The sequence below is a fragment of the Gossypium raimondii genome, chromosome 10 (genome assembly GCF_025698545.1).
Source record: "Gossypium raimondii isolate GPD5lz chromosome 10, ASM2569854v1, whole genome shotgun sequence".
Taxonomy (NCBI): domain Eukaryota; kingdom Viridiplantae; phylum Streptophyta; class Magnoliopsida; order Malvales; family Malvaceae; genus Gossypium; species Gossypium raimondii.
The window spans coordinates 27,342,163-27,356,624 of record NC_068574.1 but is presented as its reverse complement, the minus strand read 5'-3'; the positions used below and the strand labels follow the sequence as shown (position 1 = coordinate 27,356,624).

Genomic DNA, 14,462 nt, shown 5'->3' with positions numbered 1-14,462 from the left:
GTACATTTGTAATTTAGTCTTACTACTTTTATTTTAACTAATTTTATCCTTCTACTTTTTGGATCTAAAATTACAAGTTCAATTATTAAAATTATCCTATTAAATTCAGACTTATTACAACGTCCTTTTTTGGTTATATGACTATCAAGTGAGTATTTTTATTTTAAAATATCAAATCAACGAATTTAATAGAAGAATTTTAACGGTGTTAACAATTAAACCTATAAAAAAGTAAAGAACTAAATTCTTATAAATAAAAGTAAAAGGACTATATTTCAAATATACAAAAGTACAAAGACTTAATACATATTTTAACTCAAAATAGATAAATAAATAAGAAATAAAGCATCCTTTAGCCCATGAACTTGTCAACTTTTCCTAACTTAGTTCCTTAATTTTGTTTTTCACGTTAATCTGGAAGCTTGACAAAATTGGAAAAAAATTCAAGTTCAAAGAATAAAAAATTAAAAATAAAAAAGTTGAATTATAAATTTCATCTCTCTATGTTAAGAAAGTTGAGAAATTAATCATTATCCTTTAATTTGTCAAAATTTAATCTGTACTTTATGAAAACTGAGGAATTAATCTAAATACATAAATTTGAAGCGTTTAATTTTGCCATTCAAATTGCAAAACTATTACTAACTCTTTACAAATAAAATTAATGAACAGTTAAATTTCAAGTCATCGATCTATCATGATATTATCTAGTTTGATCAATTTCTTAATTTTTGTAAAACCAAATTCCGACAAATTAAAACAGAGGAATAATTTCAAAGTTTCTGTAAAAAAAGTATGAAATTTGAATTAAACCTTAAAAAATTAGAAAATAATAATAATGAGTGAAAACTGGGGCGTAGTTTGGAGAAGGGAAATGAACGATGGGATTAGGCGGTTGTGTTGGGTAATTGGAACTGTTTCTTGGACTGGGCCTCCATTAATGGCAGAGTAGCCCATGCCCAACACAAACAAAACCCTCCACTTTCTCCACCAGCAGCGGAGTAGCTTCGAAGAACACAGCAATGGCGAACTCTTTCAGGACCCTCTCCAAAACCCTCACCCGCTCATTCTCCACCAAATCATCCCACCACAACCACCACCAGAAAACCCACAAATATTTAGATCCCAACTCCTTCTTGGGCAGCTGGAAGACCCCCAACGACCCCAAAGAGGCCGAGAAGAAACTCGCCCTGTTGCGACGAGACTACGCCAAGCAAGTAAAAAATGTACGCAAGGAGTACATCCACGAGATGGAGTTGCTGCGTCTTGAGAAGCTCAGAAAAGAAGAGGCTAGGAAAGAGGCTATACGAGTTGCTAATGAGGAGCGTAAAAGGCTTAAGGCTGAGGCTGCTAAGGTTAGAGCTCAAGAGCGTATGGTTGCTGAAGAAGAGTTTCGACAAACCCTGGTAATCTTTTACCTCTCAATACTTTGTTTCTTGAATTTTATGATGATTTTCAGTTATAAAATTAAGAAAATTGGAAATTGGGATTGGTAGGTTTGTTTAAGTGAAACACCAAATTCAAAACCCTAATTTCCTTTGCCTATCTTTCGATTATGTTAGTTTATATATAAAATAAAGTTAATGTTCAGTTAAGAAATTAAATTTTATTGTTACCTTTATTCGTTAGTTTTAAGTTGAATAGGAGAATCTCCCAAGCCTATCCTTTTGTTCCATTGAATCGACGAACTAAATTATACTGGCATTTACACTTTGACTGTATGGATATCCTATATCATAATAGTTGTTATTCCCTTGAATGCCTTGGTGGATATGGTTGATTCTCATTCTACCATGGCTAGGTGATATGGTAATTACGGTTGATCTCGGTCAACATGATGATGTCTGAGGATAATGCTTCTGCTTACTACTAACATAATTGAGTTTGAAGTTGAGCATGGGAATTGAGCCGATCTCAAGCAGCTTGATTTTTTTTTTAATCTTATTGATTTTTGTATCAAGCTCAAGTTTCTTTCAGGCTTGAGCTCAACTCGTCCTGGTTAAGCGCCTAGCCTTACCTTATGTCTATGGCCTTATTTCTACTTCTCAATTTGAAAATGAAGTTACTTGATCCTTCAATTCTTGGTCTTTATCGTATGGTCAAGGTTCTATTTCCATGAATGTAGTTGAAAGAAAGAGCAGAAAAGCTTGAAAATTGGAGAATGAAACGAACGCTACATGAGAATAAGAAGAAAGAGGCGAAAGATCTAGTGCGTAGAAGAAGTTCCATGTGGATTGAAGAACAGGAATTGGAGAGTAAGATCTTTAGTGCCATTGTTTTTTAACTGGTTTTTCCTTTAAATTCGAAGAACATAAAATAAGGATTTTATGTGAATCTAGTGACTAATGGAAATGTTTGTGTACTGTTTGTTTTTCTCTGTTAAAACCCTGCATCAATGTGGTTTGTTGGTAACAGCTTCATTGAAGATTTATAGCAAGTTTTGGACTATTATTCAAGCATGCATATATGTACTTTATAGGCTGAATGCTATTCAACTGTTCAAGTGAATCAGCTTGTCTCTCACTCTTGCCTTTATTGCCTTTATCCTACTCTTTCTTCTACAAACAGACCACACTGTTGGTCTCTAAACCTTCTGAGCTAACAATGTAGTCCGCTGGTTGCTTTAACCCTTTTTCAAGCTATGCTTTTGGAACTTGAGATGAGTGTTGGATACATGCTTGATACAGCTATGCTCAACTTCTTTAAGCTTTTCTATATATGTATTACATATATTAGAACTTTATATACAATCAATCTGGGCAAGTATGTTATGGAATGTGTAAGAGACTTGAAGACTCTATACAAGGCCTGTTAAATATGAGCCTGCCTGACAGAGTTTGCAGAAATGATGATGCTTCGGTCGATTAGCTTTTTGAGTTCTGCAAACAAAATGTTATGTAAGTTGGATCTTATAGAGCTTGAAAACCAATTTCCCTCTGACAATGAAGAATAAAGTCCAATTAATGCGGTTCTTTGGTCTTCTGTGTCTCCTGATTACTGAACAGTGCCTTAAAGAAAATCAGTATCCCCCAAGGATATCAACAGGAGAAACTAACAAAGACCATTGTTCTCAATCTAATCTCCCATGTACCATCAACTCATACAATAGCCCTAATGGGGTTTGAAGTCTAAAGCCTAAAGAACATATTGATCTGAAGCTTTGAAACTGGTACAAATGGAAAATTCCAGGGTTGAGAGTTGGAAGACAAAACAGAGCGAATCTAGCATATGAACAATTCTGGAACAAACGACATCATAGGATCTCATGGCATATGAACAATTAAAAGACCAACCTACCTCGTTCACTTTATTTTACAAAAGGGTGAGGGAATTGGAAGAACTGACAGAAGAATAAGATGTAAAATTATGGGACAGACTACTTTCCATTCTTTTTTTTTTCTCCCGGAAAAGACTAGCATTACTGTGAAAATGAAGTCCCAACAATACTATCAACATTCAATTATCATTTACATCCTTTTCTTAAAGACACAAAAAGGGAAAAAATGAATTGTGATTCCTATGCCTGCTACCAGCTTGCCAAAATCACTAGGGAGCAAATTTTTTACTGGCTCTTGGGTTTTTGAATCTTAACGTAAGGGAAAAATCCCAAGAAGTGAACAACTTTTGGGTCCCATTCTCGCCGCTGAGCACGACAAAACATCAGAAATGTGTTGGCGAAATAAGAATTGAAGCCCATCAAGACATGCCAAAGCGCATGACCCTGAGGGTTGAAGTACCAACCAGATATCTCCTTGCAGAACAACCTGTCAGCAAGCCAACAAATGCTCCCCAGGAATAATGTTGCTACATATAACTTTGCTAGTCGCTTTGCAGAGGCATCTTCAGTGTAGATGTAGTATTTGTACATGCGAGGGATGCAGAGAAGGCAGAGAATGACATAATGCACCTTGAAGCCAATTCCAAAGCGTAAGAGAGCATGAGCCATTGCAAATCCAACTCCATAAAGGAACAGGAAAGTAGGCATTGTGCTTCGATAGTGCCAATCTGGTGAGTAGAGGATGTAAAAGTATAGAAGCATTTCCCATACCATCGGTGTTTCATCACCTTGCTGTTGCCTGAAATAAATTAAAAGAATTTCACTTCAAAACCAACTTGGCAAATAAATAACTGCTTTAAATTTTACAAGTCTTCAAAATATAGGAGAAATGAATGTTTTCTCGAGTATATTTCCCATGGGTGCCTACTTTCCCTCTAGAGTAAAAAGGTTTTCCATCAAAATGAGATGATACCAGAAACAGTAATGATTTATCAAATAAACCCTCAGTTTTTATTCATTATTTCTGCGAAGCCAAAAAGCAAATGGAAATGAAAATAAGCTATTCAATTGTAGACAGAATTGCATGGTGCAGATACATTTACCAGCCTAGCTACTATAATCAAGCAGCCCCCAGTGAACTTCAAAAGACAACAATATAATTAGCATATAGGATCTGCAGATCCAATGCCCCATAAAAGGAGTCCCTCCATTCTATCTATGATTACAAGCAATGAAAAGTTTAACATTCAGGTTATCAACAACGTCAAATGCCTTTTGCATCACATCAAACTAATAAAAGTACTGCAGCGCATTTTCTTTATCTTAGTGTTTCATTGTTCGTATTCTGGAGGGAAACAGACACACACATTAACATGGAGCTAGGTGTAAGCCTTTATGGGAAAAAGAAGAAAATAAAAACTATAAAATCTACTTTTCAAGTAATAGATTTAAAACAAAATGAAGGGTATGAGTTAGTACGATCTAGTAAAAAACAACCTGACGAAATAAAGGACTAAAAGCCCAAATACACTATTGAAACTTATGAAAGGATGTAAAAGGTAGAAATATAGAAGGGATCAGATATTGAAATATTGCCTTTTGAAGCCTTTCAAATTTCCCGTCACCTTCAGCACCAAAAAAGAAAGGAAAAGATGGAAACATAGGCATTAGTCCAATACATCTTGGAAAGATGTGCTCAAGGAACCCCAGAACAAAGGGAGCCATTGAAGTGCAGACAAGCCAAAAAAGAGCTTTGGGCATAACATCATTTTCTTATTCGTCCAATGAAGCTTTTGAACCCAAGACATTAATCAAACATTACTTCTGCCAAAGAGTACTTTATTCAAGTTTGACAACAGGTGGATGTCCATTTCAGGTGGTAAGAATAAAAATTAAAACTTGGGCTAACTGTAGTATTTGCTACTTATGGAGTCAGACTACCACACAAGTAGGTAGCGAACTCCTGGAACCAATCAAACAAGGATAAAATGCTCTTCCAATCTGACATAGAAAAACAATACTTACTAACATTAGATCTCTGTTGGTAAGACATTCACCTAATACCTGAAGAATTTTGAGGGAACAGAAATGCAAATGTAAGAGTTGAAAAGAATACTTACATTGTTGCAGTGTGGCATGGTATAGCATGCTTCCAATGGCAAGTATCATGTTAGATACGTGAAGGACACTAAATCTCTTCTCAAATCGTTGTCTTAACGCATTTATAAGGCCAATGAGTGCCAAAAGAATACATGGGACATTGGATATTGTGTTGAAAAACTCTGCAATGTAAGATGAGTAAACATAGTTTTTCTCACACCACTCAGCAGCTGTGACAGGACCCCAGAAGCTAGACAATCCACCTTCCATTCTAAACTGAACACGCCAAAGGTGTATAATTCTTCAACTGAGACACCTTTTGCTATAATTTCATAAATGCCATAGATGCTGCAATTTATGTCCATACGAGTTGCGATTGTATGGTCAATAAAGTATGGCAAACAATTAAACAACACGTCAAACTAGCACGTGTACACCAATTCAGACACATACTTGGCCAAATTAAAAAGGGCCACAGGGCATAGCATAAAGGGAAAATCAGAATAGAAGAGAAACAAGAATTGACATTTTAGCATTAGTTCATAAAGTGTTCTCACAGAAGTCTCAATATAAGGTAAATTCATTTTTGACATCAGCTTCCGCAGAACTCCACATTAAGGAACTTAAAAACCTTTTACGCTAGCTGTATTAGGATTCCTGCATCCATCTGATGCAATTTTACATTATTCTTGCCTTTAAAACCATTTTCAACCTATTCAACGGCAATCTGTTCTGTTTTCAGAACACTAAAACAGACTGAGCATCTAAAGACAGGTATAGATCTAGAGAATAAGTCAAGAACAGAAACCCACAATTACTACCTAGAATGCATGTAACACTTGCTTGCCACATTGTGAGTTTCAGTAAGAAACTTTTTTAACTCGGTTTCTAGCTTATCCGTCTATATTTAGTTCCACTCATCTCTATGCAGCAAACGACAACTATGTACTCCAAAATCTATACAAAAAAAGGAACTAAAAGTAACTGCTTACTTGACGCAGGAGCTTTTAATTTTTCATTTTTCTTATTCCAGTAATATTTATTAATTATTAGACATTTTGTGGATGACTAGGTCCAGGATTATAAGATATTTTGAGAGTTCAAATCCAGGGCTGGGATAAAAACTTCATTTGCAAGAAAGCCTAGTAAAAATAAATCGAAAGCTTTACAGCCAACATCATTAATATTGTTCTCTATATAAAATATGAACTAAAAGTAAGCGCTTATTTGACGCCAGAGCTTTAAATTTTTTTATTTATTTCAATAATATTTATTAATTATTAGACAAAATTGCGAATCACTAGGGCTACGATTATTAGTTCTTTAGCGTTTAAATCTAGGGCTAGGATTAAAAGTTTATTTGCAAGAAAGTCTAATATTAGTATAAATAAACCGTAAGCTTTACAGCAACAATATTGTTATTTTTCTTATTATTTTCATTATATTAATAGAGAAATACTAGAGGTTCTTTTATAACCATAAGTTTTCTAGAGTTCCAACTTACTTGTTTATTCAACCTAATTCTATTGATTTACTTGTGTTTTTCCCTAAACCACATCATTATTCTCATATTCCTCAACACAAACTTGAAAACCATTCTACTTCTGGTCCTTCCTGCCACTCTCATCTAAAGAAATAGTAATACCATGCAGCAGAAAGCTACATAGCACATCCCATATGATCCAAACAATTCATCCCATTATCAGACTCCTATATGCGCAGCAATCTTATCAAATTCCAGTAAAAGTTGGTAACTGCATATCACTTTGGTTCTATCTGAACCTGTTTAATAAATTTCTTTTTAACTCAAACAAGGAGTTAAACCTTCAGCCAATTAACTACCGAGGTCCAATTTTCCTAACCTTAAAACTTCCGCTAAACCCATTTCGCATAATGAATCTGACCAAACCTTAAATTCAGCACTTCAAATTTCCATCCATCTTTAACCAAAGCCTTGAATCTAAGCAGGGGCGGAGCCAGGGGGCGGGCCCTAAAATGGAAAAATTGCCCTTTTAGCCTTTTATAATTTATAAAATTTTACCCCAAAATATAAAAATTATAATTTAATCTTTTAAAATTATAAAGACAATAGATTATTAAAATGATCAAATTACATTTTTTTCATAGGAAAAATATAACTTAATTCCGGCCCACAAAAAGTCCCTGAATCTAAGTTCCTTCCTACCTAGAAAACAGCCTTGGCAGACTGAAAGCTCCCATAAGGAAGTCCCCGGATCCCAACTTATTCTCAGGAAAGACACCCTGCAACTGTAGCACTTAAATGCCCTCTTCAAACGCCATTTCTTTCTACTCTATTTATCTACCTTGAGAAAAACCAATAACAAAATTCAGAAATTGGAGAGGAGGAAAACTACAGTTCAACCATCCATAACCCAAAGAAGCATTCCTTTGAAATTTGACCTAATCTAGTAATACTTCCTCAAAAAGCAAAAAAGTAAAAGGTTTAAATGTAAAGCTTGGGCATACATTTTACCAAAAATGGAAGCCAAAAAAATAAAAAAAGGAAAAGAGAAGAGAAGAGAAAATAGAAGTGAAAGTGAAATAGAAGCTAACCTTTTAAAGCAAATCAGATCTGACGTTGCATACGAAACCAATTTATAGACATCTCTTTTCGCAGTTTCTTTCTTTTTAAATATGTTGGGGCTTCTTTTTCTTTCCTTTTTTTAATTTTTGGGTTATCGGAGAGAAAAATAATAGAAAGAAAAAAGGGTGAAACGGAAACTGGGGGTGGAAGGAAGCGAGGGCCGCGTAGAGTGGAATATTTAGGGAAAGGAGGAAGGCATTTTTGTAGACGTTGGATTAAGATGTTTGACGGCTGAGATTTTCGGAACTAAAGATCGAATCGCCGCTGATTTTATTTGATTGATTGATGGTATAAATATTTTTTAAGTAATAAAAGGAACATATTTAAACAAGACGCACTACAACACCTATAGTAAGTGAAACAATTGCATTACATAGCCATTAATATAGCCGTCAACTGAAGGACCAGAGGCACAAAATCACTTTTCAAGACACCAGCATTCCGGTTTCCTTTCTGAAAATATAGGGTTTTTTACAAAAATAATATAAAAAAATAAAAAATTACCAAAATGTTATAATTTTTTTTTATTTACTAAAATATATATAATTTTTTTATTTACTAAAATATATCAAAAAAATAAAAAAACATAAAAAAAACCTGGATTGATTTGACAACTCCTTGGGTGGAGGGAAGCAGGTTGGCGGCACCAAACAAGGGAACCCTGTTGGCGGCACCACCCTTGAATTTAAGGGTGGTCGGTTGGTGGGGGGAAGAAGGAGAGGGGAAGAAGAAGAAAGAAAGGAAGAAAGAAAAAGAAGGAAAAGGAAAGGAGAGGAAAGAAAGAGAAAGAAGGAAAGAAAAGGAAAGGGGAGGAAAGAAAGAAAAATAAGGAAAGAAAAGGAAAGGAGAAGAGAAAAAAAATTGTGTAATGATAAAAAACTATACAAATGATTATGATTACATTGTATCCAAATTAAGTTATAAAATAGTATATGGCGTTTGGAATTATTAATATTATATCGAAAATGGAGGCATATAACCTTAAATTAAGCTTTAATATAATGCAACTTTAAAATAATTAAATTGGTAAAAAGAAATTGAACAATAACTAAAACTAGAATAATTAAATTAGAATAATTAAATTGATACAAAAAAGTACAAACATGTTAATGTACAAACATGTGCCATACACCCCTAAAATTGATGGTTCGATGGTGTAGTCCTAGGGGTATACCTATTCGGAGGTCGACGGTCACGTTCGGTGCCCGACGACGACGACATTATCATTTAAGCGCAGTGGTGGTGTAGTAAAAATAGGAGGAAATCATTTTGAGCGGGTCCCTCGTTCGGCAATGACGAACTTGATGCACCCGAGGAGTCCCATAATGTCGCGGATATGGTAGGCGAGTAGGATCCGAATAGTTCAAAGTCGTATGCATATTCGCCCCGAGAAGCTCGGCAAATTGTCGGCTCGACAATTCGGATGATAGCTATCTGAACAAACAAATCCAGATTGTTCCGAATCTGGCTGGGGCTCCTGCTCGGGCTCCGGTGGTTCCGGAGAATAATATGCCATGGGATCTGCATCATGCTGGGCCGCTGTGGTCGATCCCCCATGTCGCTGCATGTGCGGGGGGATTACAATCGACTGGCCTCCGTATAAATATGGCTTCCCGCAACTAAAGTACCATTGCATATACTCTTCTGATGGTTGCGAGTCGGTAGCCATAACCATCTGAGGTATTCGACGAAATCGATCGTTCCACAGCGCCACAAATTTTCGGTGCTTAATTTCCCAATCTATCACCGATTTTCCTCTCTTATTCTTGCCATGAACTTCTCCCACCTCACACGGCGGATCCGGGATAGGTTAGATGAAGCCAAACTACCGTAGCACCCGATCCCCGTGATACCACTCGACCATGTTGAAATTTATAATTGGTGCGTTAGTGCACCATATGTACGAATGCACGTACGCAGACGAGGGTACCACAGCGATAATTTCTGGCGTTCGGTACGGCGTCCATATAAACTGCATGATTAATAACATGGTTATAATTAGCCATAACGTGTGCGTAAGATATAGAAAGTAAGATGTCATGAATATGACTATAGCATGAATATTAGAATAGCATCTTACCCCATCTCGGGCATACTGTTCAATCATGAGGCGGTATAGCGGGACATTGTACGACTGCCCGATACCCGGACGACCACTCCACCTATAAAAAACAAATATAGCGTTTAGAGTTGGTTGGTAACATTAGTAAATATATTATGACTACAAATAACGAGAAGTTATATTTTATCACCTGTTCAGTAGTGGATAAACATACGGTTGGTGTCTAACCGGTGCAAAAAATGGCATCCGATGTAACAGTCCAATTTTGACCCTAATCGGAATAGTGGTTTCGGGGACCACAAATCCGAGTCTGAAAAATATTTTAATATTATTTTGTGTGTTTATGATGTGTGAATTTAAATGTGTGAAAGTTTCGTGAATTAATTTTATTGTTTATGTGTTTAATTGACAAAAGTATCAAATTGCATAAAATGTGAAGTTTGATTATTAAGGTGTAAAGTGCTTATTTGATGGTGGCTTTTAAATATGAGGTTCTTAAAGGGCAATTAGCCCATTTTAAAGGATAGTGGACGGCAATGATAGTTAATATGTATAGTTTTTATATATTAAATATAAAAGTTATAATAATAATATAATATTATGTTATTATATCATAAAACATAAAAGAAATCAACTTTTTCTTCATTGTTTGTATCACCGAAAGTAGAAAAGAAAAGCTAGGTTTGAGAGCTTGAAATATTTGACCCTTTTGAAAGCTTAATTCAAGGTTAGTTTTTGTTCGGTTTTTGATAATTTTTACGTTTTTGAGATCGTTGCTTTGAATACTTCAAAACCCATGCCTTAATTTTGTGAATTGTTGATGATTTGAGAAATGCCATTGATGAATGCTTGAGCTTGTGATAGTTGATGATGAAATATGAAAGTTATGTGAAAGATTAACATGCTTTGTCTTTGAATTTTTGATGAATTTGAGTAATTAGGGTTAAGTTGTAAAAATAAAATTTTTGAGGGACTAAAATGTGAAATAAACGAAATGTGTGGGTTTGTATGGACACTAGGAATATTCGACCCTTAAGGAGTGTAGTCAAATTTTGTGTATTTTGTCTTTTGAGCAAAAATGACTAAATTGTGAAAATGTGAAATATTAGGGGTAAAAATGTAATTTGCCCATTTATGTGTTCTTAGACTAAATTGAATGAAAATATTTTTAAATGAGATTTATTTGAATATGTTTAGATCAAGAAACCAAGAAATCAGATTTAGATCGGGGGAAATCAAAGGTAGTTGAGTAGCCGATTTATTAGTCGACGATATCCGAGGTAAGTTATTAAGCATACATATTTGTGTCGTTTTAAATTATCTTAACATCTACTTAATTATGCTGAATTGAATTGATATATATGTAGTGATAAAAAATTTTGAAATATGACGAATTGAGTTGTCGACTTCCAACACTAAGTGTGCAAGTATAAAAATATACGATAATGAGATTAGCACTAAGTGTGCGAGTTTAATTGAAATGCACTAAGTGTGCGAGTATAAGGGTAAAGCACTAAGTGTGCGAGTTTGATTATTAAGCACTAAGTGTGCGTACTTATTAAATATTTTCGAAAGATTACTAATATCAAGTATTTGACTTATTGAGAAATTATGAGTAATAAAGTGAGTAATAATTATTTTGGTGGTATTCAAGATTAAGTTTTGTAAGTATTAAACCTAGGTGGTGATTATAATTGGAATCATATTTATTTAAGATGATTCTTTATATTTTATGATAATAAAATGCATAATGTACTTGGCCTTGTACTTAAATTTGAAGAAATGCTTATAGTTGTGTTAATATATTGATTTTGTTAAATCATAGTATGAAGTGAATAATTATATTATACTATGGTAAGCTAAAGGTAAGATGATTTAGAAGTATGAATTGGTTAAATATTATTCTAGATGTTAAGTTAAATTGTAGAGTTTATTTGCTTGTAACTTACTAAGCTAAATTAGCTTACAACGTGTTGGATTATTGTTTTGATGTATAGATTTTGGTGATCGCTACGTGTTCGGGGATCGTCATCTAAGCTCATCACACTATCGGTGTCTTCTTTTGGTATTTTGCTAAATTGTTTTCAAGTATATGGCATGTATAGCATAGTTAAAATGTTGATTTTGAAACCAATGTGTTTGTGTAATTAAAAGCCATGCGAAAATGGCTTATCTCTTTTGTTTGAATTTGATTTTGATACATATAGTTAATGGACAATTTGGGGTATATGCTTATGTATCATGTGCATGATTAATTAGATTTAGATAATATATATTTGGCTTAGATATAAGTTCAATAATTATTTTCTTTTTAAAGATGTGATGACCTATTGTGTGGTACAGGTTTGATTTAGTGTATGCATATTAAGCATGTAAATTAGGTACAAAATTAGAGGTTAATAGTGTATAATATGGTGCAAGTTGTCAAGGTCATATGAGCACATAACGGTAGTGAGAAAGTAGGTGCATTTTTGTGTTATAATTTGATGTATAATGCTATCCAATTAAAGCAATTTAAAGCTGCCAAATTTGATGTCCAATTTTGAGTGTATTGATGCTGCCCATTTTAATGTGTAATGCTGTCCAATTTTGAGTGTATTGATGCTGTCCATTTTAATGTGTAATGCTGTCCAATTTTGAGTGTATTGATGCTGCCCATTTTAATGTATAATGCTGTCCAATTTTGAGTGTATTGATGCTGTCCATTTTAATGTATAATGCTGTCCAATTTTGAGTGTATTGATGCTGTCCATTTTAATATATAATGCTGTCCAATTGTGAGTATATTTAAGCTGTCTAATTTGATGTATAATGCTGTCCAATTTTGGGTATATTTAAGCTGTCTAATTTGATGTATAATGCTGTCCATTTTGAGCATGTTATTGCTGTCCAATTTGTTGAATAATTGCTGTCCAAAATAGAGTTGGTTCTTTATGTCTGTAGTATGTTACATAGTTAATCATTTATTAATGAAATAAATGTATGCAAATAGTAGTTTTAATATTGGCTCGGCATATGATATGTAATGATAAATGTTAATTCTTAAAATGTTTTAAGTATTTGAATGATATAAAAAAAATTTTAATTAGTAAAGCATGATTGATATTTAGTGTGGATTGTTAATGACTTATATTTTTAGCGAATAAATTGTTTTTGATAATTAGGTGAAATAAATTAGGATTTTAAATATATATATTTACATATTCAAGACACATATTTATATGCAGCTTGATATTTGGTTCATTCTGTTAAGTGAAATGTTTCAATATTTAGTATCACTCCTTAATCCTAATCCGGCGACGGATATGGGTTAGGGGTGTTACATCCGATACAGCGCCCAGGACTGCAGCAGTGAGAGGCATCCGCCAATGTCGCGAACTTTCGGATCTGTCGCCCGACAAAGCTCTCGATACAATACTGCTAGCACAGCTGAGCCCCAGCTATAAGAGCTAACACTGGACATGTCAGCTAACAGGGGCAAGTACATCAAATGCACCTTGTCGTTGCTTGCATTAGGCATGATTTCTCCCCCTATGATATGCATGATGTATGCTCGAGCAGCGCACATCAACTCGCCTTCAGTGGCTGTCGCTGATAATTGTCCATACTTGGCTTTCAGCCATGTAAATTGTACGCCCGAAAAATATGACTCACCGTCCCCTGGTGAGTCTCCTAAAAGCTGATAGCAAAGTGCATCCGGATCGGTAAATGCAGATAATCCCGTTACGGGACTCCCGTCAATTGGGAGCCCAAGCTGCAAGACTACATCCTCCAAGGTCACCGTGCACTCCCAGCACGGAAAATGAAAAGTGTGGGTCTCCGGGCGCCACCGCTCCACTAGCGCAGATAATAAATCAAACCGCAAGACGGTGTACCGAATCTGTGCTATGGACCCAAATCCGGCTAGCTCTAAGTACGGCATCAACCGTGCATCCGGAGTATTCTTCACAACACTCACACGGCCCTTTAAAACTCGGTACGAGTCCTAATAGTGTTAAATTACAGAAAAAATTTTACGATAACATTATTTCTTTGTACGTCTATCCTTTTTAAATAAATAGAACCTATGATTAATAAATAATAACTCATACCGCGTTATTAACCGCATCAGATATGTGGCTTTTGCTGCTAATCAATGAAGCCATTGCGATGCCTGCAAGTTGAAAAAAAAGTTAGTAAAAAACTCTTACTTCGGCCATTTGTTCGTATTTTTTTCTCCGCATTTTATTACTTTAAAAAATATCTTCATTTCTAATTTTATAATTTTACATAATGTTTTAAATTTATTAATTTAGTATGTTTTTAAAATTAATTTAGTGTAAAAAAACCATTATCCCTGCTATTTACTCGTATTATTTAGTGTATTTAGTGTAAAATTAATTTATAAATTTAGTGTGTGTTTTTTCTGTTTTTTATTT

At 34.5% G+C, this 14,462-nt stretch overlaps 3 protein-coding genes across 6 annotated transcripts; 1 reads left to right on the top strand and 2 right to left on the bottom strand.

Annotated features, from left to right (window-relative positions):
• Positions 1–962: 962 nt before the first annotated feature.
• Positions 963–12,092, top strand: LOC105776318 (uncharacterized). Of its 3 annotated transcripts, XR_008189891.1 has the most exons (3): positions 963–1,406; positions 11,242–11,324; positions 12,042–12,092. XR_008189891.1 is itself a non-coding variant. In XM_052621969.1 (2 exons), the coding sequence occupies exons 1-2, from the start codon at positions 1,023–1,025 to the stop codon at positions 2,117–2,119; spliced, it is 399 nt and encodes a 132-aa protein (XP_052477929.1). In that variant the 5' UTR covers positions 963–1,022; the 3' UTR covers positions 2,120–2,253. The 3 variants fall into 3 exon arrangements, 2 of the variants coding, with proteins under 2 accessions (XP_052477929.1, XP_012454363.1); XM_052621969.1 differs by lacking the exons at positions 11,242–11,324; positions 12,042–12,092 and adding an exon at positions 2,105–2,253; XM_012598909.2 differs by lacking the exons at positions 11,242–11,324; positions 12,042–12,092 and adding an exon at positions 2,126–2,508 and having other exon boundaries at positions 975–1,406.
• On the bottom strand, positions 3,360–8,436 carry LOC105776319 (alkaline ceramidase). Of its 2 annotated transcripts, none has more exons than XM_012598911.2 (3): positions 7,952–8,413; positions 5,394–5,725; positions 3,360–4,076 (listed from the first exon to the last, which is right to left on the bottom strand). In XM_012598911.2, the coding sequence occupies exons 2-3, from the start codon at positions 5,645–5,647 to the stop codon at positions 3,563–3,565; spliced, it is 768 nt and encodes a 255-aa protein (XP_012454365.1). In that variant the 5' UTR covers positions 5,648–5,725; positions 7,952–8,413; the 3' UTR covers positions 3,360–3,562. The 2 variants fall into 2 exon arrangements, 1 of the variants encoding a protein (XP_012454365.1); XR_008189892.1 differs by lacking the exon at positions 3,360–4,076 and adding an exon at positions 4,874–5,278 and having other exon boundaries at positions 5,398–5,725; positions 7,952–8,436.
• A 1,271-nt stretch (positions 12,093–13,363) lies between the features above and the next one.
• Positions 13,364–14,189, bottom strand: LOC105775398 (protein MAIN-LIKE 2-like). The gene is made up of 3 exons (XM_052622427.1): positions 14,136–14,189; positions 13,913–14,029; positions 13,364–13,798 (listed from the first exon to the last, which is right to left on the bottom strand). Exons 1-3 carry the CDS (start codon positions 14,187–14,189, stop codon positions 13,364–13,366), a joined length of 606 nt encoding a protein of 201 aa, XP_052478387.1.
• Positions 14,190–14,462: the final 273 nt, after the last annotated feature.